Below are 23,422 nucleotides of genomic sequence, written 5' to 3'. Positions count from 1 at the left end.
CATTCTGGGTGTTCTTCTAGCAAAGGCCTGTCACCGCATCTGCAAGCAGAGCACTTCACTGTACTCAGCTTGTGGCTGGTGGTGTCCACAGGGCATCTCAGCACTTGTACGAAGTTAAACTTTACCTATATTGATGTCCCGTCTCTCCTTCTCGAGGGCTGGCCGTGAGGAACGGGCTCCATCCCCTCAGGCCCCGGCCGCCCCTCAGCCGCTGTGGAGAACAAAGCCGCCGCAACTCGACGCCTGATTGGCTCATCCCGCTCGCCTGACCCCGGGCCAGCCAATGAGGTGTCAAAGCCGGCGCTGAGGGGCGGTAACCGCGCTCTGCCGGGCTGAGGGGAGCAGGCAGCGGCCGCCATGGCGCTCGGGGCGCGGCGGGGTCGGGCTCTGCTGTGCTGAGGGGACGCCTCGGCCGGTGGCTCCCAGCAGCGCCCGCAGGTGGGTCCAGCCCTCGCTCTTCCTCCCCAGGAGCACTACGTGCTACAGAGGGTGTATATGGAGAGCCCCAGGGCTCCTCCTGAGGAGAGACCCCTGTAACCACCCCCCCCCCCCAGTGTGAATATCGTCCTTATTTTTGTGTTCTCAAATAGGCGCATTATTATCTTTATTTGCAGAAAAGTCTGCTCACCTCAGCAGAGAGCAAAGTACTTGGTTCACTGGTGTTAAAACTCGCTGGCCAAAAGTACTCGCACACAAATGATTAATGGTTCCAGTCCAAATTTTATTTCACATTGGAGCTTTCTCAAAAAATAAAAGGGGTTTTAGGCCTTAATCTTCACAATATGGGAATAAACCCATGTCTGTTTAAGATGGCTTTGTAACAAAACAAAGATGAGACACTACCTCAAGGGGAGGCACCCACGGCACTGACAGTGAAAGAGGAGCACAGCCTGATGCACTGCTCACCTTTAACTCTCATTTGCCATCCTGTGATTTAAAATAAAGCACTCATGTAATCATTTGTGATTAATTTTGATGAAGTCCATAATCCTTTGACATGAAAGGACTGTGTTGTCCTTTCTAAAGGACATCTGCTTTTTAACACAATCAGGTTTCACCATAGTTGGGAGTCAACCGCCTACAAATGTGGAGAATCCCTTTCATTGATGGCAGCAAAGCTGCCTGCTTCTTAGTAATAACAGCAAGCTAATCCTTGCCATTAGGATTCCATGTAGGTATGTATTATGATTCCCTATGAAGATAAGCTGAGAAAGTTGGGGCTGTTCAGCCTGGAGAAGGCTGCATGGAGACCTCAGAGCAGCTTCCAGTCTCTGAAGGGGGCTATAGGGATGCTGGGGAGGGACTCTTCATTAGGGACTGTAGCAATAGGACAAGGGGTAACGGGTTCAAACTTAACCAGGGGAAGTTTAGATTGGCTATAAGGAGGAAGTTCTTTACTGTTAGGGTGCTGAGGCACTGGAATGGGTTGCCCAGGGAGGTTGTGAATGCTCCATCCCTGGCAGTGTTCAAGGCCAGGTTGGACAGAGCCTTGGATGACCTGGTTTAGTGTGAGGTGTCCCTGCCCATGGCAAGGGGGTTGGAACTGGATGATCCAACCCAAACTATTCTGTGATTCTATGATTCTATGTACATGGTCACATGCTTTTTAGCATTGCATGTGGGAGTTTATTTACAGCAGTTCAGCACCACCTGCTGGCATGACTTTGTCTGAAGGGGGGGGGGTTGGTTTTCCATCAGTATGGTTTAACTGTCCTTTGAATTGTCCGAAATCTGTCTACATTAACTCCGACCCACTGCAAGGGGTTTGGACCCTTTGTATAAAATACGGAGGAGGGATCGCACCTCAGAATTTAAACATTTAAATCTACAAATGAAATCATGTAGTTGAACAGATCTCCTGCCACCCTACAAAAAGGCAGTATTTTAGCTAGCAGCTCCGCTAATTTCTCTATTTGGTTTACACAGCACGTAAAACATGCGTCAGCCTTAAAAGCTGACTACCAGCATTCCTGAGAGGCTCTCAAACCCTATAGTTCTCTCTTCTTCTCAACATCCCCCCCAAACCCTGCCTAGTTCTTATTTTTCCTGGCATGCAGGTATTTCTCTGTCTCACCATCCTCAAGTCAAAACACAGGCTGACATTCCCTGCAATTACTCCCTTTAGTTGGCTAATTCCTTTGTTACTTCCATGGCATTAAGAGTTTAAGAGGCTTCCTCCAGCCAATGACAAGTATTCAGTGGACCACGCTTTTCTTGCTTTAAATATCAATGATGACAAAGACTTCTGGCTTTTCATCTTCACAGATCTGCATGGCCGAATAAGTTATGGCTTTGACCTCTGTGCCCTAGAGAAAGAAGACACAAAAGCATGGATATTCTAAATGACATCCCATATAGCGGTTCATATCAATACTCAGTATTTATCACCTTCTATAAATGCTATCCCAGTTTAATAGCTTTTCCTCCCCAAAAAGCTGTAGCTGTATTTGCTCTGATGAGCAAGAAAGTTGGCACACTAATGCAAGGGCTTGGCCAGGCCAAACAGTGAATAAGTAACTCTTCCCTTACTTTATTGCCTCTTGAATAGTACAAATTCCTCTTCTTACCTCTGACAGAACATGAATATTCCCATGCCAATACTTAAGTTTAGTGCCTTGCTACCACTCAGATGTGAGTGGATCTCTGGAGAACTTGGAGGTCTGCTTTAAAAGACACCGCACCTCCCTATCCCACCCCTAAAATGTCAAAGATGTACAGATGAACCTGCATACCTGAGGGTGTTTGGGTAAAGAGAACTCTTCTCCCCACCTTTAAAGGCAAAAAGAAGAGAGGTGGTTGGAATTTGGGTAATATTTACCAAATGTTGTAATTAGTTTCATTGATGAGCATAGGACAGCAAGATTTTCATTTCAAGCCTCAAAGGAAGAAGAGAAGTGCACAGTCCATTTTTCAGAAATCATCAGTGAGCTCCTGCACATCACAGCACTGCAGAGTGTTAGTCTGAAGGCAATATGCATGTTTTCAGTAACCATATTCATTACTCAAGTCATCATTTAAGCTCACCCAATTGATCTGATTTTGAATTGCATTCGGTTAATGTAAAGCACTTTCACCTCCTGCAGAGAAAGCGAGAGGAGAGACATGTCAGTATCACCTTCAACCTTCAGGCCTCAATTCTCAGTAAATCCCATTTACAAGGGTTATATTCCACTCTTTAGACGGAATCTGAAGCAGCCTCAAAGAGATACATTGCTACTTGGAACATGGAGGCAGCAGAGCCATGTAACCAGAGCTCTGTAATAGCAAATTGGTGTTTGTGGTAATGAAGCTTAACAATTTACTTCTCATAGAACGAATCATAGAATCATAGAATGGTTAGGGTTGGAAAGGACCTTAAGATCATCCAGGTCCAACCCCCCTGCCATGGGCAGGGACACCTCACACTAAACCATCTCACCCAAGGCTTCGTCCAACCTGGTCTTGAACACTGCCAGGGATGGAGCATTCACAACCTCCCTTGGCAACCTATTCCAGTGCCTCACCACCCTAACAGGAAAGAATGTCCTCCTTATATCAAATCTAAACTTCCCCTGTTTCAGTTTTAATCCATTACCCCTTGTCCTATCACTACAGTCCCTAATGAAGAGTCCCTCCCCAGCATCCCAATAGGCCTCAAGTCTTTCTGCCCTGGTGTTTTCAATTCTCCATGTGTTGTGCTGAAGTGATCTGTTGCATCCCTTTTTCTCCTAAAGCAATACTGAATTCAGAGCTGGTATCAGAGAATAGCCTCAATCTACAAGATAGAAAAAGATCAGAACACTTACCCTAGGTATAAAAAACTCATTAGCGCTGAATTTATACAGCCACTCATCCAAGAAGTGGAAGAGGAGAGACAACATGTCATGGCCTGTGGGGTTGAAGCAGAGAGGACTGTCAGCTGACTCCTGGCAAGAATGCCCAAACATTTTTAAGACTACACATCAGGTGTCCTGCTTCTGCTCTATTACAAGATTCAGCTTAGTGATGCTTAAGTAGATTCCAGTTAACTGCAACAACACTACAAGTAAAACTCTGGTACCTTTCTCCCCCTGAGGTTCATAGAGTTCCAATGAAGCATTTACCTTCTGCCTCCACCTCCACTGTATCCACAGGTTCCACAGTCTCTATATCAGTCATGTAGCCAAACATGGCCATAACACACTGCTCAAAGGCCTCTTCCAAAGTGTCTCCCCAGGCATGTAGCCTAAAATGACATGGGATAATGTACCAGACTGCAACAAGAAAAGAAATCCCAAAGTAATGTGGAGGTGAGCTATCAGAACATGGAAATTAATGCAGAGCAAGGGAATGAACAAAAGTACATGCTTTTCTATAACTATGCATTTGAGCAGATTACAGACAGTTTCTGAGAAGAGTTTCTTGGGAAAATATGGAAAATAAATGTTATCAGACCTCAAGAAAGTTCTTTTCTCATATGGTTAATTATGTCTATAAAGGTGAACTACTCAGAAGAAATTTGGTTTAAAAGAAAGATACTAAAAGGAGATTTCAAAAGACATTTCCAAGCAACAGAGGCACAGGAATATTCCACTAGAGAGGAAACCAAGCTTGATTCAGTGCTCCCAAAAGCAAAACCAAAATTGACCATCAAAAACCCCAGTGTGTAATTTCACAGTTCGGTAAGTGTACATCTGCAACCAGACTTCCACAGTTACTCCAGACAAAGCAGTAGAAATAATCCAACTGTCCTGTTGAGAAACCCCATACTTACTGCACATCTGCTGTGTGATCCAGGTCTGAGGGGGAAAGAAAAGGAGAAGGCATGAGATCACCAAACATAGTTAAAAATAAGGATTAAAAAAAAACCCAGAAAATCAGATCCTGTTGTTAGAACTTTTTACATTCATTTTCAGATGTGAAATGGGGATTACCTATTTTGAAGTAGATGAGAAAAAGCACAGGTAGAAACTCGGATTATTTTTGCCAAGCACAAAATCAGTAGTGCTTAATGCAATCATGCCAGTGCCCTTGTGTACAGCACTGTGTGCAAAGGATGGCTCTTTTAACATAACAGGCTTCTACATGTTAACTGCAAGAAAAGGAAACTTTAACCAGGAGTAAAGAGCCTTTGCTGAAGTCTGCAGGTCTGGAAGTTATTCATGCAGAGGATGAGATTTGCAAATACTTCCAGCTCAGTGAAGAAATTTAACTGTCCACACCCAAAAAACACCCAGTATGCAAAAAGGAGACTTTAAAAACATACAAAATAGAAGGCAATCTTCACTAAAAAGGTGGGATTAACATCCCAAGCGTGTACTGAGTTTTACATGAACATCATTTATATTCACTCAGAGGAATGAAAGAAATACAAAATTACCCCAGGTTGACAGAAACAGAGCTAACTTGACATGTAAAATTCATGCCACACCATCATCACGGCCTGAAAGGCTCTTCTGATGCTGGTTAGATCCTTCACACACTATTAATGGATTCTCAACAACGGTCTCTAAAGCAAACAAATTCCAGGGGATGTAAAAGAAGAATAAAAGCTCTTCCAGTTATGGAAGCGGCGTGACTATTGTAGTACGTCACTGTATTTCTGCACTGCTATCAGAGATCTGAACGCATCCTAAAAATACATAGTCTAACAGCAACAGACACCGTCCCTCCAGACAGACACCACTGAAATAGAAAGCACTCAGACACTGAATGGGCTCCTGCCTTAAGCCAGCCCTTGGGCTATCACCCACTGGCTTGACATGTTCTTAGAAGACATTCCAGGGGTGGGGAAAGGGAGAGATAATGGTCTTGAAGTAATGCATGTAGGAGGGAAAACACCCCAAAGAACACCAACACCCTCCTGAACGACTCTTCCTAGATGAGATAGGAGAAATGTCCTCCCTTGCTAAGGAACAGCTTGAAAGGGGAAAGTTTTCAAGGTGAGACTTATTTATTTTTATCATGCTTTCTTTAGCACCCATAACAAGAAAGGTATTTATTTGTGATAAACAACAGATCTCTCACTTCCATTAATTCAGCTCCAGATGCATCCCACAGTCTAAACACACACAACACGGGCATATTAAGAAACCCCACGTGTGCCTAAAAAGCAGACCCTCCTTCCCCTCCCTCCTCTCGCCATCACACTGTCACATGGACACTCACATTCATACTTCTTGTTGAGTGGTGGGTATTTGGCTTTGATCGCCTTCTGCTCCTCAGTCAGGTTGTAGTCCCTCTCATCAGCTGCCATAGCTGCGGGGCTAGAGTCACGCTCCTCACTTCCTGGTGCAAGGAAACATGGCCCCAGCGGCCAGCGCTCCAATCCTGCCTCGCTTCCTGGTGATGCTGCTGCAGAGGAGGGAGAACGGCCGCTCAGTTTGGTTCTTCACTTGGTAGCAGATCGGTAACCAAGATCCTGATGCACGGTGTTCAGTTGTCTGCTCTCAAACCTGTCACTGGGGGAAGCTCAGGTTCAGCTCTATGCCACTTGTTAGTTATGTTCAGACACAGTCCCTCCAGACACCACCTTTCTTTCTCCTGGCTGCCTCCAACACCAAGCATTTCACTCACCCTCAAGAAAAGTAATAGTGAAACGTAACTAAACATCATTTTTCGTTAGGGAAACAGCAAAAGTCTAGCTTTCTCTTAGGACAAGGGTTGTAGTTAACCTTTCAAACCCAGAAGCACATGCATGGCAAATACAAGTGCTGCACAAGGGCTGGAGGTTTCCTGTGCTCCTTTCCGTGCAGAACACATTTGTGAGTTTAACTAAAAACCCAACCATAATGAACTTCATAAAATCCCCATTTAAAAGTCTCATACTCAGGCTAGATCTTAGTTGCTGTTCCATGCAAGCTTTCATTTGTAAATCTAACAGATATAAACTGGAGAACCTGATTAACTTGAGGCTTGCTAATTCTCCTCCGATTTCCAGATATAATAACTATTCCATTTCTTTTTGGCATACTCTTAAGCTTTACCCACAGCTGAGCTCAGGACTTCCCCAAACAATGCAAATGACAGATTTACAGATAACACATAGCATCAAGTCTTGCTTTTAATCAGGAGGGCTTCTTATTCTGAGGCTTTCCAGTTTCTATTTTCAGGCGAACATCTAGGTACCTCACAAAGAGGAGCCTGAAATGGAGATGCCAGTGTTCCTCTTGGGGAATAAACCCACGCTTAGCGGTAATAAGCACATTTTGATGTTAAATCTATTAAATCTTGCGTGTGGACAGTCAGATCCAGGACCGACCACCCCAGGTTACTCAGTCAGAACCGGCCACATCCCAAGGAGCTCACTAGTCCACTGAAGCAGCGACAGTAAAAGGAAGCGATCAGTGATTACACACAATTAATAACCCCAAAGCAGGTTGAGGATACTCCGAAGGCGCCTGGGCAGCCCTTTGGAGAGGGAGGGAGGGAGGGCCAGGCCTCGGCCCCCACACACGCACCGATTTGGTCCGGTCCGGTCCGGTCCGGTTCGGTTCGGTTCGGTCGGGTCCCCTGTCCACGGCTGTGGTGACCGGAGGAAGCCGCTGCTGCAGCCACGGCCCTTTATGGCTCCGTGACCCGGTTCCCTCCCCGGGCACCGTCCCTCAGCGCGGGGCGCTGCCGCTTTAAGAGCGAGCGAGGCCCCCTCCGGAAAATGGCGGCTCCCAGGGGAGCCTCCGCAGCACCCGGCCGCCCTCCCACGTGACCGGCGGGAGCGCTCTCTTGCCCCGTGTCCCCGCCCCTTGCTCCTCGTCGATTGGCTCTTGCGGCCCGGCGGCGGGCGGTGATTGGCCGGCGTTGGCGCGCGAAGGGGTGCGCGGCGCCGGAGCGGCACGCAGCAGGGGCAGGAAACAATAGAGCCGCGGCCGGAGGGACCGAGCCCGGAGCGGAGCGGAGCCGCCGCCGCCCGCTGAGCCCAGCCCAGCCCAGCCCGGCACCGTTCGCCCCGCGCCCCGCCGCCGCCCCGCTGCTCCCGCCCCGCCATGGCGGACAAGGAAGGTAGGACTCAAGGCACGGTGTAGGCCTCGCGGCGCGGCCTGCTCCGTGAGGCGCGGTTGGGGGGGGGGTCTCCCCTCACGGTCCCCACAAGGGCCACCGGGTTGAGGGGAGCGGGGCCGGCGCCCATCGGTCTCCCCTGGGCCCCTCCGGCATGGTTGGGCCGCGCGGGGGTGGCCTGGGAGAGGGCCCAGCCCGAAGCAGGGTTTCTCCGCCCGCCCCCTTTCGATCCGTTCGTGTCGCACCGGGGGCAGTTTGTGTTCTCCGAGCCCGGTCTGAGCGGGGAGGGCCGCCGGTGTAGTGCAGACAAAGCGGGGGGGGGGGGGTCACTGGGTGGGAGGCTGCTGCGCGCTCCTCTGGCTGGTGGCAGATGGTGAGAGAAATAGGGCAGCAGAAGGAGCTTTGGGAAATGGGGTTTGGGAGCCGGTGGCTGCAGCCGAACCGGTCGGTTCCCTGCCCTCCTGCATTTACACATCGCAGTTCCGGTTTCTGTCTCCTCCTGTGCGCCGAGGTTCAGAATTTTATTAGGCTGAGCTGATGAAATTTGGCATCGTTCATGTCGGTTCCCAGCCTCACAGCTAGGAACAAGGACTGGCATGTGCAGCAGGGGGGGTTGAATCATCTGCGAGTATATATTGCACAGTTATCGGGGAAAATAGTGGAACATAACGCTCCAATAGAGTAGAAAACAGCAAACCAGAGTGTGATGCAGTTGGCTCTGTGATCAATTGCCCGCTCACGGGTAATGTGCATAAAGGCTAATCTGAGGCATTATTCTTTTACTAAACCTTTAGCAGCCTTTGATGATGCGGTGGAAGAACGTGTGATCAATGAGGAGTATAAAATATGGAAAAAGAATACCCCTTTCTTGTATGATTTGGTAATGACCCATGCTCTGGAGTGGCCCAGCTTGACTGCGCAGTGGCTGCCCGATGTAACCAGGTAAACTCAGCCTTTTTCTCCTTTTTAAAGCAGAATCAGTAGTAAATCTAGGTTCAATTTTTGTGAAAGTAAAACTGTTCCTTTCTGCCTTAATCTCTTTTTGTGTCCTTGCCTTGCCAACAAGATGAGGACTGCGAACAAGAGAAAGAGATTTAGGGAAATGTTTTCTGTGTTTCATGCACTGGATTTCTGTGGTTTCCTTCTGGCAGTTTCACCCTTTAATAAGCAAAAACTTCCTAAACCCCATAACTAGATCTAATTTCTGTATAGCCACCATTTTGACCTGAGCTTCCATAATAATGTTCTTGCAGTGAGCATTCTGCCCCCTCAGTGTTGTGCTCAGGAGGAGCTGCTAAAGTCTCAGGGGAAGGAATGCTGCTCTATCAGTGTTGTGCTGTAGGAATTTTAGGTTAAGATCTTGAATTCCATTAAGTGATTCCAGTATCTGAAGGGGGGGCTATGCTGGGCATGGACTGTTCATTAGGGGCTGTAGTGACAGGACAAGGGGTAACAGGTTAAAATTGAAACAGGGGAAGTTTAGATTGGATCTAAGGAAGAAGTTCTTTACTGTTAGGGTGCTGAGGCACTGGAATGGGTTGCCCAGGGAAGTTGTGAATGCTCCATCCCTGGCAGTGTTCAAGGCCAGGTTGGACAGAGCCTTGGGTGACCTGGTTTAGTGTGAGGTGTCCCTGCCCATGGCAGGGGGGTTGGAACTGGATGATCTTAAGGTCCTTTCCAACCCAAACTATTCTTGATTTCCTCTGGAAGAAGTGACTTTGGAGCAGAATAGTGCTAACTTTAAAGACTGTTATTAGTCAAACCCTGTTGTAATCAGCTCAGTGTTTCTCTAACTCCCCTTTTGCTCTTCATGTAATTCTTCCCTTGCAGACCTGAAGGCAAAGATTTCAGCATTCACCGACTGGTCCTTGGGACCCACACTTCAGATGAGCAAAATCACCTGGTGATAGCCAGTGTGCAGCTGCCTAACGATGATGCACAGTTTGATGCTTCACACTATGATAGTGAGAAAGGAGGTAAAGGACCCAAGATTTGAGCGTATTTGTCTTTTCTTAAAGTTCAGGCAGCCAAGTTCAGAGTTTACGTCTAAACTAACCCATTTATTTCTAAGTGGTACCTGACTTTCAGTCAAAAAACCATAATATTTGTCCATTATATAATGTCTTAATAATGATGAAGAAGGAAGGTGGCAGGCTTATTGCAGAAGTGTGCATGTGGGGGAAAACCTCACCCCTCCCTGTTTCTCACCACAGATTGACACTGAATTTCATGGAGTGCTGCTGCTTGGTATTTTTGTTACCATTTTTGCATTACAGACACGCTTCAAGTGAGAAAGTCGCTCCTGTAAAAGAATATTTTCTTTCAGAGGGGGATAGCATTTCACATGTTCTGCTCTTGTCTGGATTCTGCTGCCTGCTGGCTGTGCCAGCCTCTCTTGAATAAAAGGTTGCTGTGTTTTGTTTGGTATGGCAGACTTGAATTTGATGCTTTCTGTGGGCTTAGTTGGCTGTCAGCATCACTGCAAGCTCACCATCTCTCATGTTTACTTGGTTGAATCAGTCTTTCTGCTTGGTAAAAGTCGTTAGTGATCCAATGTTTGCTCTTTTTGCTGGAAGTCTGGATTATTGCAGTTGATATTGCCAGGGTTTTGCTGTGCAGTTCTCTGGAATACTGAATTACTGGCACTAAGTAATACTGAATTACTTAGAAAGATAAGGCAGCTTTAGCAAGCCCTGTTCCAGTCCCAGTTCTTACAATGTGGTGCAACGCTTTGTTTTTAGCAGAACTTTGTCTATTCTGAAATGCTGATTTGTGTTATATTTGAAGGGGAATTAACAGAACATCTGTTTCAAATTTACAACACATCTTCATTACAGATTAGAGTTTTGGGCAGAAGACATTTGGGGCTTGTGGTGTTAAGGTCGAAAGAGTAGAATATTCTCAGGAAAAAAGGGGCTTTGACTTAGTAAAAGTCCTGATATTTTGATGTTGCAAATAGAGACATTTAAAACAACATCCAATTGAAAATGGGGTTCTGCCTGTTAGAGCCGTTCGTTCAAAATAGGTACTTGGTAGTACCAGTGATTGAGTCGTGGATGTTTGTCTTGGTCTGAAACTGGCTTCTTATTTGCAACTCCTGAATTATTCTTCCAGAGTTTGGGGGCTTCGGATCAGTCAGTGGAAAAATCGAAATTGAAATCAAGATAAACCACGAGGGAGAAGTGAACAGAGCACGTTACATGCCACAGAACCCATGCATCATCGCCACGAAGACTCCATCCAGTGATGTCCTTGTCTTTGATTACACCAAACACCCTTCTAAACCAGGTGTCTGCTTCTTTGTTATGCCTGTGCTTCAGAGTTCAGCCAGCCCTTCTTTAAGCATGGTTGATGTAGTGAAAAAGAGGTTCTTTGACTCCTCTGTAGATACTGTAGCTCTAATTTAGACTGGACTGACTGCTTCTGGACCATCCAGCCGCACGCACACACACAAAAAGGCAGCAGTGTGCTTTTATTAAACTAAGAAGACAAACTGAGTTGTCTCAGTGTATTCTGTTTTAATGAGGTGATTTTTCAGCCAGAGAAAATGCTCAAAAGGGAGAGAGAGGGATCCTGTTGAAAATATCAAAGCAAAGATCAGTAAAGCATGGTGAAGCTCAATGGTTGGTATTCCAGGATGTGCTGGGAATGATACTAGGCACTAGAGTTTTTACATTGCCTCTTTACAGACCCTTCTGGAGAGTGTAACCCTGATCTGCGTCTTCGTGGACACCAGAAGGAAGGTTATGGGCTGTCATGGAACCCAAACCTGAGCGGGCATTTGCTTAGTGCTTCTGATGATCATGTGAGTACTTCATATAGAGTTGGGGTACAACCTGCACCAAGTGTTCCTTGGAAAAGGTCAAAACTGGTGCAGTTTTTGAGGGGGAGGAGGCGAGGAGAGTGTCTCCTTCAAAGGTAAGTTGTTTTAACTGGTTTTTATGTGTTTTAAAGACCATTTGCTTGTGGGATATTAGTGCTGTTCCAAAGGAAGGCAAAGTGGTGGATGCAAAGACCATCTTCACAGGGCATACAGCAGTAGTGGAAGATGTATCTTGGCACCTGCTCCATGAATCTCTTTTTGGATCTGTTGCTGATGATCAGAAGCTCATGATGTAAGTGGGGTAGTGTCTTCAGAAACCGAGTCCTGTCCCTCTTGCTTTCCTATCTGCTCCTCAGTAAAATGGGATATAAATCTTTGTTTCAGTTCCATGTTTTTTCCTTTTACAGTTGGGATACTCGGTCAAACAACACCTCCAAACCTAGTCATTCAGTGGATGCTCACACAGCTGAAGTCAACTGCCTCTCTTTCAATCCCTACAGTGAGTTTATCCTGGCTACAGGATCAGCTGATAAGGTACATCTACCTTGAACTTGGGGCATGGTTAGCTTCTGGTGGCTGAGTGGTCACATCAATGAAAAATGGCTTTCTCCTTTTTTTTCTAGACTGTTGCTTTATGGGACTTGAGGAACTTGAAACTGAAACTGCACTCGTTTGAATCACACAAAGATGAAATATTTCAGGTATAGCAACATGTCTTTGTCTTTTATGCACATAGTTCTGGTTAGCTGTCTGCAAAAATGAAAACCATGTTTTTCCACTCCATGTTCTTATTAAATGCACTTCAACCCTCTTACATTCTTCTTATCTGCTTATAATTTTGTGGCTTGTTGTGGAGCTGGATAGTGCTTTCTGGGGGGCTGATAGCTCCAGTACAAGTTAAGAGTGCCCAGCAGGCCAGGGGCAGAACGTAACAAGGAGCTGGTGTAGAGCTTTAACCACCCAGCAGGGTGAAATGCTAGCAGCACTGAGTAGATGTGAATTATTCATGGCAGCGGATTGAAGCAGGGAGGCACAATGAAATGGCTGCAGTGTTTTCAGCTGCTCAGCTTGGTCCTGTTGGAAGGCTTTAGCCAGACCCGTTCAAGGGGATCACTGGAACATTCTGTGACAGTGAACAATTGCTAATTTTGCTGGTGTAAATATAGAATGTTAGCATCATAGGTAGCACATGCAGGGCAGATACAGTATTTCCATTTCATGCCTTACTCGGAAGAGAAATATGCAGAGATTTTTTTGTAGAAGGATTACTAGTTAATCCTAGTAGTTACCCCTAAATAAAATTACACATGGAATCCTGAAATGTGGGGTTAGCGTGCGGAATGAGGTGTTCTCTTCTAATCCTGTGATCCTATTAACTGCTATGTTTTGGAGAGATTTAGCTCTAGCAGAAGGACTAAATGTGAGGTTTTGGGCAGTTCAGCTTAATAACTGATTTCTTTTCATGTGTAAACTGTACCTTCTACTTGAGGAATCTGTAGTTTATATTTGTGCAGTCCTCACTAAGGTAAGGGACAGCTCCTGCCCTTGAGAGTTGTTTGCACTTTGTAATACGTGGCCTGTGTTAGAGGAAAGGTTAATGTGGTACCTTTTTGATGCTCAAATGCCTTGTCATTGTATGAATGTTCACAAACCTGTGTTACAGTGTTATTATTGGACATATTATCAATTGGAATTCTCACAGATCATTCATGGTGCAAAACACAGTGATGTTAGTTGTGAATATCTGTCATGTTACAGCTTCTCCAAACTAACTTCCTTTCTAAATTCATCCTTGCCTGTAGGTTCAGTGGTCTCCCCATAATGAAACTATCCTGGCCTCCAGTGGCACTGACCGTAGACTAAACGTCTGGGATTTGAGGTAAATCCCAAACTGCTCGTGTTGTCCTGACAAGGTGATATTAGGAACTGCATCACACTGCAAAAGCTGAACAACCAACCCCTCAACTTTCCATTTTCCTCTCTTTTTAAACAGTAAAATTGGAGAAGAGCAATCCCCTGAAGATGCTGAGGATGGTCCCCCAGAGCTGTTGGCAAGTCTTTTGAATCTCACTATCTTGATCTATTACTCATCTTTGCAATGGAGATTTGAAAACATTCCCTATTTTTTTTTCTATCCCCAATGCTAGTTTATCCATGGTGGTCACACTGCAAAGATCTCTGACTTCTCCTGGAATCCCAATGAGCCCTGGGTAATTTGTTCTGTATCAGAAGATAATATCATGCAAGTCTGGCAGATGGTAAGTTGTTTGGGAAGGGGCAGGTGAGAGATGCTGTTTTGCTGCCTGGATTTCAGCATCCCTGGTTTTGTTTACAGTTCTTGGAATTACTCAGTAGCACTGCATGAATCTCAAAGGGACAGTGAAATCCACTTTAGGTTTGGCTGAAACAATGGTTTACAGATACTTAGAAGTTGTTTTTTTTAATCTATAACTGATTTCACAGGGGCTTTGTTCATACAGTTCTTGTGGAAGATGCTGCTGCTAAGTGGAAGACCTCATAATGTACAGGAAATAGTCTGTTGAAGTAAATCTTACAATGATTTAACAAGGCAGATTTCCACAAGCTACAGTAACTTACAGGGGGCTTAGGAAATGTTTTGGAGATGTGGCTGTTCTGAAAAGGATCATTTGTTTTACTTCTGTAATGTAAATGGCCTTGAGGGACCAGGGATGGGTGATACCTGCAGGTGAAAAGCTGCCAGTTTTTGAACAGTTCTAGCAGATGGAATCCCATTTGCTGCGGTGGGAAATGCTTCTCCAGTTCCTCCATCTCTTGTCTTGCAGGCGGAGAACATCTATAATGATGAAGACCCCGAAGGAAGCGTGGATCCAGAAGGTCAAGGATCCTAGATCACAACCTTTTTCCTCTTTCTAGTCTTCTTCCTTCTCTTCCCTTTCAACCCTGATATTGACTTAACACTGGTTTTGAGACACACGTAGACTTTGTGTTCAGCCATCCTTCTGTAGATACCATCAACAGGCTTTTTAACCCAGACAGTGAGTACCCCGTGAGGGCTTAGCCCAGTGCAGCAGCCACCATGCTGTAGCTCCTCAGCCATATTCCTCTTGCACATAGGGCTGGCTGTCCCATTTTCACTGCCTTCATCACACAGAGCAGAGTTGGGTTTTGTTCGTTTTTCTTCTGTCTTTAGCTTGCTTCAGCTGCAGACTTTTGTCTCATTTGAAAGGTTAAATCAGTAGAGCTACTAGAGTGTGCTTGAGCCAATGGAGATGATACAAGAGTTAATCCACTGGCAGGTCAGAGTGTGGAAGGTGTCATCCTCTTCAGTACAACTCTGAAGTCTTGGGATTCCTTTAATCTGTACCTTGTGGATTTTTCTGCCTCTGCAGATACAGGCTTGCAGATTCTGACGTGAAGTTAAATTTCTTCCTGTATCTTTTGGTCTCTACTGATAATTCTGGGTTTTTCATTCCTTCCTTCCTTTCCCTTTTCTCCCATCTGCTGGGTGACAGCGGTTTGCATTCCTTAGCTATTCCTGCAGAGCATCATTCACCTTCCCATGTATTTTGCTCTATTGTGTGTTTCTTGAGCTGTGTTTTCACATCTATTTCTTTCCTTTCTGTGAAATGGTTTTCAAGACTTGGGGCCCCAGGTTGTAAAGGTGTCTGTTTATACCAGCTCATGTATCACAGATGGCATGCCCGGTAACCTCCGACACCATTGGTAGCTGGTATGTGTAAAGCAAATCAAACGTGGATGAGCTACTTGTTTTAGGAGTTTAGTCCTTGACCACTAGTTTCTGCACATCTTCACTAGGGTGTCCTGTTCCACCAGCAGCCTGTTACTCTCCATGCTCCTCATGACTAACTGCGTGTAAGTGCTTCAGATGGAATAAATTTTTTCTACGTAAGTGCTGTGGAGCTTTGGGCTGATGTTTTTGTTGTGCTGATGTTTTCCTTCTGCCTTAAACTCCCTTTGTGGAGAGGAAAACGCACCTCTCTTCAGAAAGAGTGTGAGCTTTGCCCGTGGGTGTGTGTCCTGGGGGCTGGGACAGACATCCCTGTGTTTGTACCATGTGGATGCTTCTGCCCCTCTTGTTTCCACTGCTTTCTGTGTGAAATGAGAACTTAATACCCACAAGTTGCCACTGTACTGAGGTGTTGCTTTCACCTGGAGAGTGCTGCTGCCTGGATTTTGGGCCTTGCCCCAGAAGGATGGGGTTTTGTTAGTCTGCAGCCTGAATAGTTTGATAAAAGGATCCTGGTTTGACACAGCCTATTTTCTCATTGAGATACACCTTTGACAATTAAAGTATCCTTAAACTCTGACCTTTATTTTCAGTGTGAGACTTTATATAAAGTGGGAACCTATTGTCCACAAACTCGTTTCTGTGGCCCGTGGTGGAGCATGTCCCAGTACAGCAAAGGCCCTTGAAATACAAAAGAAAACCCTGTTAAAAGCATAAAGCTTCCCTTTCCCTTGCCTGTAAACTTTAAAACTCCACTCTGTAACACTGGCTCCCAGAACACTGCTTCCTGGGCAGGCTCATACACTCCACCCCTGCCCCAAGACGTGTTTTCCCAAACACAGCACAGCATACATCTGTTAGTCTTCATCTGTGTCCACAGTTCAGTGCAAGTATTTGCTCAGCAGTTTTTACTACTCGATCACCAGCAGCACCTTGAGAAATACACACAAGTGATTGTCCAGTATTCCTGACTTCAGGCAGCTCCTGGGCCTCGGGTAGGGTAAGCAGCAAGAGGAGATGTCCCCTGCAGATCCGTCTGTCCCTTACTCCTGCTACAGAGAGGGAAAAATCCATCATTCTTGACAATCCTGGTCTGTTTTGTCTTCTGATTTGCAAAGGTGGCCGTAGATTTCTAAGCAGCTCCTGTAGGGGTAGAAAGTCAGTTCAGGGACCTGAATGTTCATGGGAGTTACCCATGGAGAAAACAGGGAAAGGGGACATGCTATTTCTGAAAACCATTATTTCTCTTCACAGTATGAAAGAACTAACTGGGAAACACTCAAACTGGCTCAGTAATCTGGTCTGGTGAGTGTCTGGATCCAGCCTGGCCCTTCCAGAGCCCTTGGCAAACACCCCAGCTGTATACAGGGAATGTAATTTTTAATGGGATCCATGGGAAGAGGCAGCTCAGAGCTGTGAGGTCCCTCCTGCTGCAAATGTGACACTTACTGAGGTGTCCTGATACATGAGGAGCTTCCAGGGATGGCAATTTGTGTGGGAAGAGACTGGGCTGCTGCACCCAGGCTCAAGTGCTAGTCTGGGCTTTAGGTCTCGGATTTGGAAGGACCCTGAGCAGCACAGACAGGGTCTTTTTTCCCCTTTCCTTTTCCCTTTCCTTGTGTTGGGATCTGGGCTGAATTTTTAACACAGTCCCTCTCCTTAATCCATCTTGGAATGGCTGGTGCCATGCCAGGCTGACATGGAGGTCTCTTCACCTGTCCTTGTCACGCTAAAGTCTTACCTAGATAAAACCAATCTTATCGGTGGTAGGGAATGTGCAGAGCTTGCGTGAGGGGGGTTGGGTGGAGAAGGGGAGTAAAGGATGCTGAAGTGAGAGTGAAGCTGCAGAGGATGAAGTGTGTACAGCTGGGGCTGCAGTAACACACAGCAAAGTCTGGTGAGTGAAACAGTCCCCAAACTTAGGGCCATTTTCTTCATCCCGTGTGCTGAAGACCTGATGAAACCAGAAGACAGTTCTCTCTCAAGGGAAAGCATCCACAAGAGCTTCCCAAACCTAAACCTCAGCTCCTGCCCACATATTCCAAAGGAAACCAGCTTCTGGGAAGGCAACCTCCACTGCCCCTGTGCCCAGGAACTTCCAGCAACTCCCTATTTGCTGTTGGGCAGAGGAGCTGCAGTTCCCATTGGGCTGCCCCACCAGGCCCTTTGCTCACACGTGTCCAGGAACCAGACCAAGAGCTGGTGGTGTCTGAAAGCTCTGTGACCACCAGCAGCCTCTTCACCACCATCCTCCTCCTCCTCCCAGCCCCTCTGCACCCCTGGGATGAGACACAAACGCACTTGTAGATGGAGAGCTCCTGGTGGAGGCTGGTCCTCAGCTCCTCCAGCTCCTGGTTCTTGCGCTGCTGGAGCTGGACTCCGTTCTTCAGCTCCTTCAACCTGTCCTCCAGCTCCTCAACCTGTTCCTGGTGAGGAAGAGCACGAGAGTGGATTAGCTGGGCTAGGAAGGCTGTCCTTGCCTGCATTCCCACTGTGGGACCTGCCTGCCCATGGTTTAAAGACATCTGTAAAACCACCTTGGTTTGTTACGAAGGTAAGAGCTTGGACTGGTCTGGGATGTGCTGGGTCCTTCAGCTTCTCTCAGCTGGTTGGTTTTGTCCCCTCAGCTGCTCTGGGTGTGTTTGGAGAAGCTGCCAGAACCCATGGGTCAGGGGAAGACAAACAAGGCATGTGGGAGCATGGAAGAGTGGAGCCACATCAGGGGTGCCCGGAAGTCCTGTCCTCCAAGGGAGGGCGGCCCCTGAAACCCAAGGCGAGCAGTGTGATGGGTGACCTGGTCCCCAGCCCAGCAAGGAGGAGGTGCCATGGAGAGGGAATGTTGGCTTCCAGAAGCTGCTCAGAGCCAGGCTGGGAAGGAGGCAGCGGATCCAAGCTGAGAACAGGGAGTGTTGAAAAGGAGGAGATTAATTGTGGAGCCTCTTTGCCAAATGTGCTCTTAGAGATATTGAATTGCCTCATCCCTCAGGACAAGGTGCAGGGGGGGAGGCTGGGTGCAGCCAGAAATAACCCTCCAGGGAAGCAGCCTGGCCCCTGGGCTGCCGGTGCAGGAGGTGGGACCCTTCCTGGCGGTGGGAAGGGCAGGATCTGCCTTTTGGAAGTAAAACTGACTTCCCTGAGAGCCTGAGCTCAGCCCTGCACAAGTGGGGAGCGTGGGGTGCCTGTGCTCAGCTCTGGGAAGGAGCCCCCCATCCTTCTGCCGCATCCCTGCTCACTGGAGCCATTTCCAAGGGGCAGCTCAAACCCAAGTGGGAATAGCATCGGGAGAACTCTTTCCTGGCAGCTCATCGGGTGAAGCCTCAGCACTTTCCCACCACATCCCTCTTGGCAGGGGATGCTTTTGACCTCAACCAACAGGAGATATCCCATCTCCTTACCCTCCCCATCCACCCCTTGAAGCACCCCCTTCATCACCCACACATCGCTGGGTGCAAAGAACGCCCCCTCCTCTCTGACCCACATGCAAGGGATGCTCAGCCGCGTACCCGGTACTGCCCGACCTCTTCATCCCTCTTCTGCTTGGCAAGGACGATCTGCTCCTCCAGGCTCCGGTTCTGCAGCCGCAGCTGGTTCACCTCCCCCTGCAAGGGCCGCAGGGCTTCCTTCATCCCCTGCAGCTCCCCTTGCACCTCCTGCAGCGCCTTGGCACCCGCCTCGCGCCTCTCCAGCAGCCGCAGCAGTTGGGGCTCATAGTGCTCCTCCAGTCCCCGCCGGCTCTCGGCCACGAAGCTCTCGAACTCCATGGAGAGCCGGCGGCTCTCCTGCAGGTACAGGTTATCCTGGCGGCACGGGGGAGCCTCCAGTCGCTGCCTCAAAGCCTCCTTCTCCTTCTCGCAGGTCTCCTTCAGCTGGGAGAGCTCCCCGGAGAGCTGCCCCGCCTGGGTCTCCAGCTCGCCCCGGTAAGCGGCGTGCTGGGAGAGGTCGTGCCGCCGGCTCTCCAGCTGGTACTGGCAAGCCACGCACTCCTTGGTCACCTTGAAGAGCTTCTGCTTGATCTGACGGATCTCATCCTTCAGGTTGTCCCGCTCCAGCTCCACCTTGGCCAGCAGCCGGCACGCAGCCTGGATCTCCTCATGGGCATGGCGGATCTCCTGCAGCGCCGGCTCCCGGAGCTGCCCCAGCTCTGCGATCAGGCTGTCCCTCTCCTGCTCCAGCTGCTCCACGGCTTCGATGCACTCCTGGAAGTAGTCCCCCAGCTCTTCCAGGGTCAGGCACTTCTGCTCCGTGCCCTCTGCCCCCTCTGCATCCATGTCCAGCGGGATCCCAGCCCCGTCTGTGTCCACGTCAGCTGGGATCCCTGCCCTGTCTGTGTCCATGTACAGCGGGATCCCTACTCTATCTGCATCCACGTCCAGAAGGATTCCTGCCCCATCCACGTCCAGCGGGATCCCTGCTTCATCCACATCCAGCGGGATCTCTGCTCCATCTGCATCTATATCCAGTGGGATCCCTGTCCCACCTGCGTTCACATCTAGCAGGATCCCTGTCTCATCCACATCCAGTGGGACCCCTGCTTTATCTGCATCCATGTCCAGCGGGATTCCTGCCACATCCACGTCCAATGGGATCCTGGTCTCAGCTGCATCCTGGTCCAGCTGGGGCACGTTTGTCTCCAAGTCAGCACTCCCACCATCTGTTTGGAGGTCCTGGCAGGCATCGGGGCTGTCCCCAGGCTGGGGCATCAGCCCCAGACCCACTGCAGAGTCCAATGGGCTGTGTGCAGGGTCCGGGTTCAGAGCAGCTCCTGCTGTGGGTGCTCCAGCTTCATCCAGTCGTGGCTCTGAAGGGAGCTTGGGCTCTGCCATCAGGTCCCTGGGAGGGAGAGGAGAGGTGAACCAGAGCAGTGACAGTAATAGGTCTCAGCCCTTCCTCTCCACCTGGTGAGATGTGGGTGCCCCTGTCACCCCTAGGCTGTGTCAATGAGGCTGTGCTGTGCTTGCACCCTCAGTGATAGCTTGGACCCAAACTCTGCTTTGGGGTGGCCAAAAACGAGGGAAGAAAACCCTCTTAAAGTGACTGCATGGCGAAGGAGCGAGGGATGCCAGCCTGCACCCCAAACCCAAGAGCTGCTCCGGTGCCAATGGAACTGCCACCGTGTCACAGCCCCAGCAGCACCGGTGTGACTGGCAGGGGGCATTCCCGGTAAAACCTGCCGGGATGGCAGCAGGGTGAGATAACCTCACGGGAAGGGAATGTGCTGCTAAAGCGTAGGCGGGCTCCGAGATGGCTCCGATGGAGTCAAACACCACACACGCAGCGCCTGGGCCAGCGGCTTCTGCAGCAGGAACTGGGCGAGCTCCTCTTTGCAGAGTCATCGACCCTGACATTGTCCCCAGCCCCGGTACCTGCAGCTGCCACCACCAAATACCCACGTCTCCCATCCACCCGGCTGCTATCTGGGGCTGGATGTACAGGACGATCCTCAGGGACCGAGCCGGGGCTTCTCCCGCTGCCTCCAGGAGCCGGTGGGCTCGGCAGGAGGATGCTCTCACCTCCCGGCCCCGCTGCTGAGCTCATGTCTAGTCATTCCCTAAGGAATGAGCGCAGGCTGGCACTCGCAGCAACGGCTTTAAGGAAAGAACTGATTTTCACCGGTACTTTCTCTCCTAATAAGGGAGTTTTCAGCGGTGCTGACACATCCCAGCCCGGGCTCAAGGGCCGGAGAGGGGGCAGTGCCTGGGAAAGGTAGGGAAAGGCTCCGCTTCGGTTTTCCATACCCTGCCCCGCTGCCAGGGCTCATTTCTCAAAGTTCTCAGCCCTGCTTTCACGGGCAGGGTGGGAGCGCAGGGCACGCATCCTGCCTTCCCAGCGGGGTGCAGGCTCGGCCCCACACACCACCCCTCATCCCAGGGCTCCCCAACACTCCTCGGTACCCCAAAGGGGCCGTTCCCCCCCCCCCACACTCCAGTCACTTCTGAGGGTCCAGGGATGGAACCTCAGATCCCCCCCGCGTCCCTGCACCGCAGGCACTGGGTCCCACCACCCCCGTCACCCGCACCCATGGGTGAACCCCAGCCCCGTCCCCACTCACCGCTGCTCGCCCCGGGGGGGGGGCTCTTACCTTCCTCCCCTGGAGCCCGGCGCTGCCGGCTCTGCGGTGCACATGGGCTCAGCATGGGGCGGGGGGGGGGGGCTATTAATAAACGGGGCTGGAAATCAGACTCCCGGAGCAGCCGCTTCTCCCGGCCACCGCCTGCAGCGCCGGGGGCTGCTTCCCTCCGCCCCTGGGAGGAGGAGGAGGAGGAGGAGGAGGAGGAGGGAGGGGAAGGCCAAGCCGTCTGCATCCCCGGCAGAGGCAGCCAGCCCGCATCCCTAGGGAGCATCCCCCCGTCCCGCTCCGGCTGCTCCCACCCGTGATTTAAAGCGGAGGTTTGCTTTGTGCAACCTCAAACCCTCCCTTCCCCACAGTGTTGGGGGATCCCATCCTGCAAGGGGGCTGCGATGGGGTGCCCCGGTGGGTCCCCCTCTGGGGCTGTGCAGGGTTGTGCCTGTGACACGGGTAGCGGGAAGGGGAAACACAGGAGGATGCAGCACATGGGCACCGAGTGCTGCGGCCTCATCCTGACCAGGAGCGGGGTGCTCCAGGATGCTGTGTGCTATTAAAGCCTATTCATGTATTAAACACCAGTGTCTCAGGGTTCTTTAGATGCCCCAAGTTGGCCCCACCAACAAGCCAGTAGTGGCAGGGCGCAGCCTCTGCTTCCCCTTCCTCCCATAACCCATCCCTGCCTCCCCTTCCTCCTTTGCTTTGGGGATGGAGAAGGTGGTGTATCCTGTGGGCGCACTCCTGAGCACCCTGCAGTGACAATGCCCTCATCCCTGCCCTCACTGCCACCTTCATTGCTCACCACAACTGCTTTCCATAGCGCCCATCCTCATCCTCCCCATTCTGACATCCCAAACCGGCCCTTTGGCTGTTATGTTATTAACCTAAATGTATCTAAACCCCATATTTGAGCTCTATTGGCACGGGTGCCACAGCCTGGGCTCACAGCACAGCCATCCCCCATGGCACCGGAGCCAACCAAACCTACCTTGGCCAAGCCCCAGTCCTGGCGCTGCCACCACGGCTCAGGAAGTCAGCACTCTCCACTCAGGAAGTCACCAGCTTACGTGCCCCAGCATCGCCCAGCAACACACCCAGAGCTTACAACATCACCCAGTGCCACCCGTCGCCAGTGCCACCAGCGCCACCAGCACCTTGCCCAGCCTGGCTGTGAGATCCGGTTGGAAACGCCTGCGCTTGCCCATCCTCCAGGAGCAGGGCTTTAAAAGGAAAAGGGACATTTGGGTGCGTTTTTTTCCTTCCCTTTTTTTTTTGGATCCTGCTGCTTTTTCCAGCACGACACACCTTCTTGTGCTCCCTTTTTTTTCCATGGAGCGCCTCTATTTGTGCCGAGACTTTTGACTCAATAGGAGAGGAATGCTGTTAATTCCCACAGCTTGTGGGTATAAACATCCATCCAGCGCTGAAAGCGCCAAGGGGAGAAACCCGTGGGTCCATTGGGTGTGCTGGGACCAACAGACCCTCGGAGGGGGGCGACGGCAGCAGCGCTGCCAAGCCCTGGCTGGGGTTGATGTGATGCGGTGCCAAGGGCAGGGTGGGGATTGAAGCACCTCAGCTGTTCTCAGTAAGAGGATACCGGGGCCCCGGCCCCGCATGGGGCTGTTTTGTGGCTATAACCAAGCAACGGCCGGCTCCGGTGTCACAACCGGACCCCGGAGCGCTCGGCAGAGCCTGGGCACGTGCTGGGTCCGGCCGGCACCGGGAGCCGCCGTCATCCGTGCTCCGGAGTGGACTTTGCCCTGCAAACAGAGCTGGCAGGGAGTCACCGGCAGTGCGGCCGGGGGGGGGAATGGGAAAGTCAGGGGGGACAGAATGTTCCGGCTGTGGGAAT

General features: G+C 49.8%; 3 protein-coding genes across 7 annotated transcripts; 1 reads left to right on the top strand and 2 right to left on the bottom strand.

The window, feature by feature from the left end:
• Nucleotides 1-1,557: 1,557 nt before the first annotated feature.
• Nucleotides 1,558-6,366, bottom strand: ZBTB8OS (zinc finger and BTB domain containing 8 opposite strand). Of its 3 annotated transcripts, XM_061480387.1 has the most exons (7): nucleotides 6,127-6,366; nucleotides 4,733-4,757; nucleotides 4,083-4,204; nucleotides 3,786-3,868; nucleotides 3,025-3,077; nucleotides 2,733-2,769; nucleotides 1,558-2,306 (listed from the first exon to the last, which is right to left on the bottom strand). In XM_061480387.1, the coding sequence occupies exons 1-7, from the start codon at nucleotides 6,212-6,214 to the stop codon at nucleotides 2,220-2,222; spliced, it is 495 nt and encodes a 164-aa protein (XP_061336371.1). In that variant the 5' UTR covers nucleotides 6,215-6,366; the 3' UTR covers nucleotides 1,558-2,219. The 3 variants fall into 3 exon arrangements, with proteins under 3 accessions (XP_061336371.1, XP_061336373.1, XP_061336372.1); XM_061480389.1 differs by lacking the exon at nucleotides 3,025-3,077 and having other exon boundaries at nucleotides 6,127-6,345; XM_061480388.1 differs by lacking the exon at nucleotides 4,733-4,757 and having other exon boundaries at nucleotides 6,127-6,266.
• Nucleotides 6,367-7,856: 1,490 nt separating this feature from the next.
• On the top strand, nucleotides 7,857-15,668 carry RBBP4 (RB binding protein 4, chromatin remodeling factor). 2 transcript variants are annotated; one of them, XM_061480149.1, is made up of 11 exons: nucleotides 7,857-7,956; nucleotides 8,748-8,895; nucleotides 9,784-9,929; nucleotides 11,068-11,241; nucleotides 11,643-11,758; nucleotides 11,908-12,068; nucleotides 12,184-12,310; nucleotides 12,400-12,477; nucleotides 13,579-13,655; nucleotides 13,770-14,034; nucleotides 14,581-15,668. In XM_061480149.1, the coding sequence occupies exons 1-10, from the start codon at nucleotides 7,941-7,943 to the stop codon at nucleotides 13,921-13,923; spliced, it is 1,197 nt and encodes a 398-aa protein (XP_061336133.1). In that variant the 5' UTR covers nucleotides 7,857-7,940; the 3' UTR covers nucleotides 13,924-14,034; nucleotides 14,581-15,668. The 2 variants fall into 2 exon arrangements, with proteins under 2 accessions (XP_061336133.1, XP_061336134.1); XM_061480150.1 differs by having other exon boundaries at nucleotides 7,926-7,956; nucleotides 8,751-8,895.
• A 402-nt stretch (nucleotides 15,669-16,070) lies between these two features.
• On the bottom strand, nucleotides 16,071-23,303 carry SYNC (syncoilin, intermediate filament protein). Of its 2 annotated transcripts, none has more exons than XM_061480221.1 (4): nucleotides 22,559-23,303; nucleotides 19,010-20,336; nucleotides 17,808-17,932; nucleotides 16,071-16,649 (listed from the first exon to the last, which is right to left on the bottom strand). In XM_061480221.1, exons 2-4 carry the CDS (start codon nucleotides 20,327-20,329, stop codon nucleotides 16,580-16,582), a joined length of 1,515 nt encoding a protein of 504 aa, XP_061336205.1. In that variant the 5' UTR covers nucleotides 20,330-20,336; nucleotides 22,559-23,303; the 3' UTR covers nucleotides 16,071-16,579. The 2 variants fall into 2 exon arrangements, with proteins under 2 accessions (XP_061336205.1, XP_061336204.1); XM_061480220.1 differs by lacking the exon at nucleotides 22,559-23,303 and adding an exon at nucleotides 21,586-21,738.
• Between the last annotated feature and the right edge of the window lie 119 nt (nucleotides 23,304-23,422).

This window comes from Pezoporus flaviventris, unplaced genomic scaffold (assembly GCF_033815535.1).
Source record: "Pezoporus flaviventris isolate CSIRO_AGI_PZ_B2104156 unplaced genomic scaffold, CSIRO_AGI_Pfla_v1 ptg000176l, whole genome shotgun sequence".
Taxonomy (NCBI): Eukaryota; Metazoa; Chordata; class Aves; order Psittaciformes; family Psittacidae; genus Pezoporus; species Pezoporus flaviventris.
This window is presented reverse-complemented; position numbering and strand designations above follow the sequence as displayed.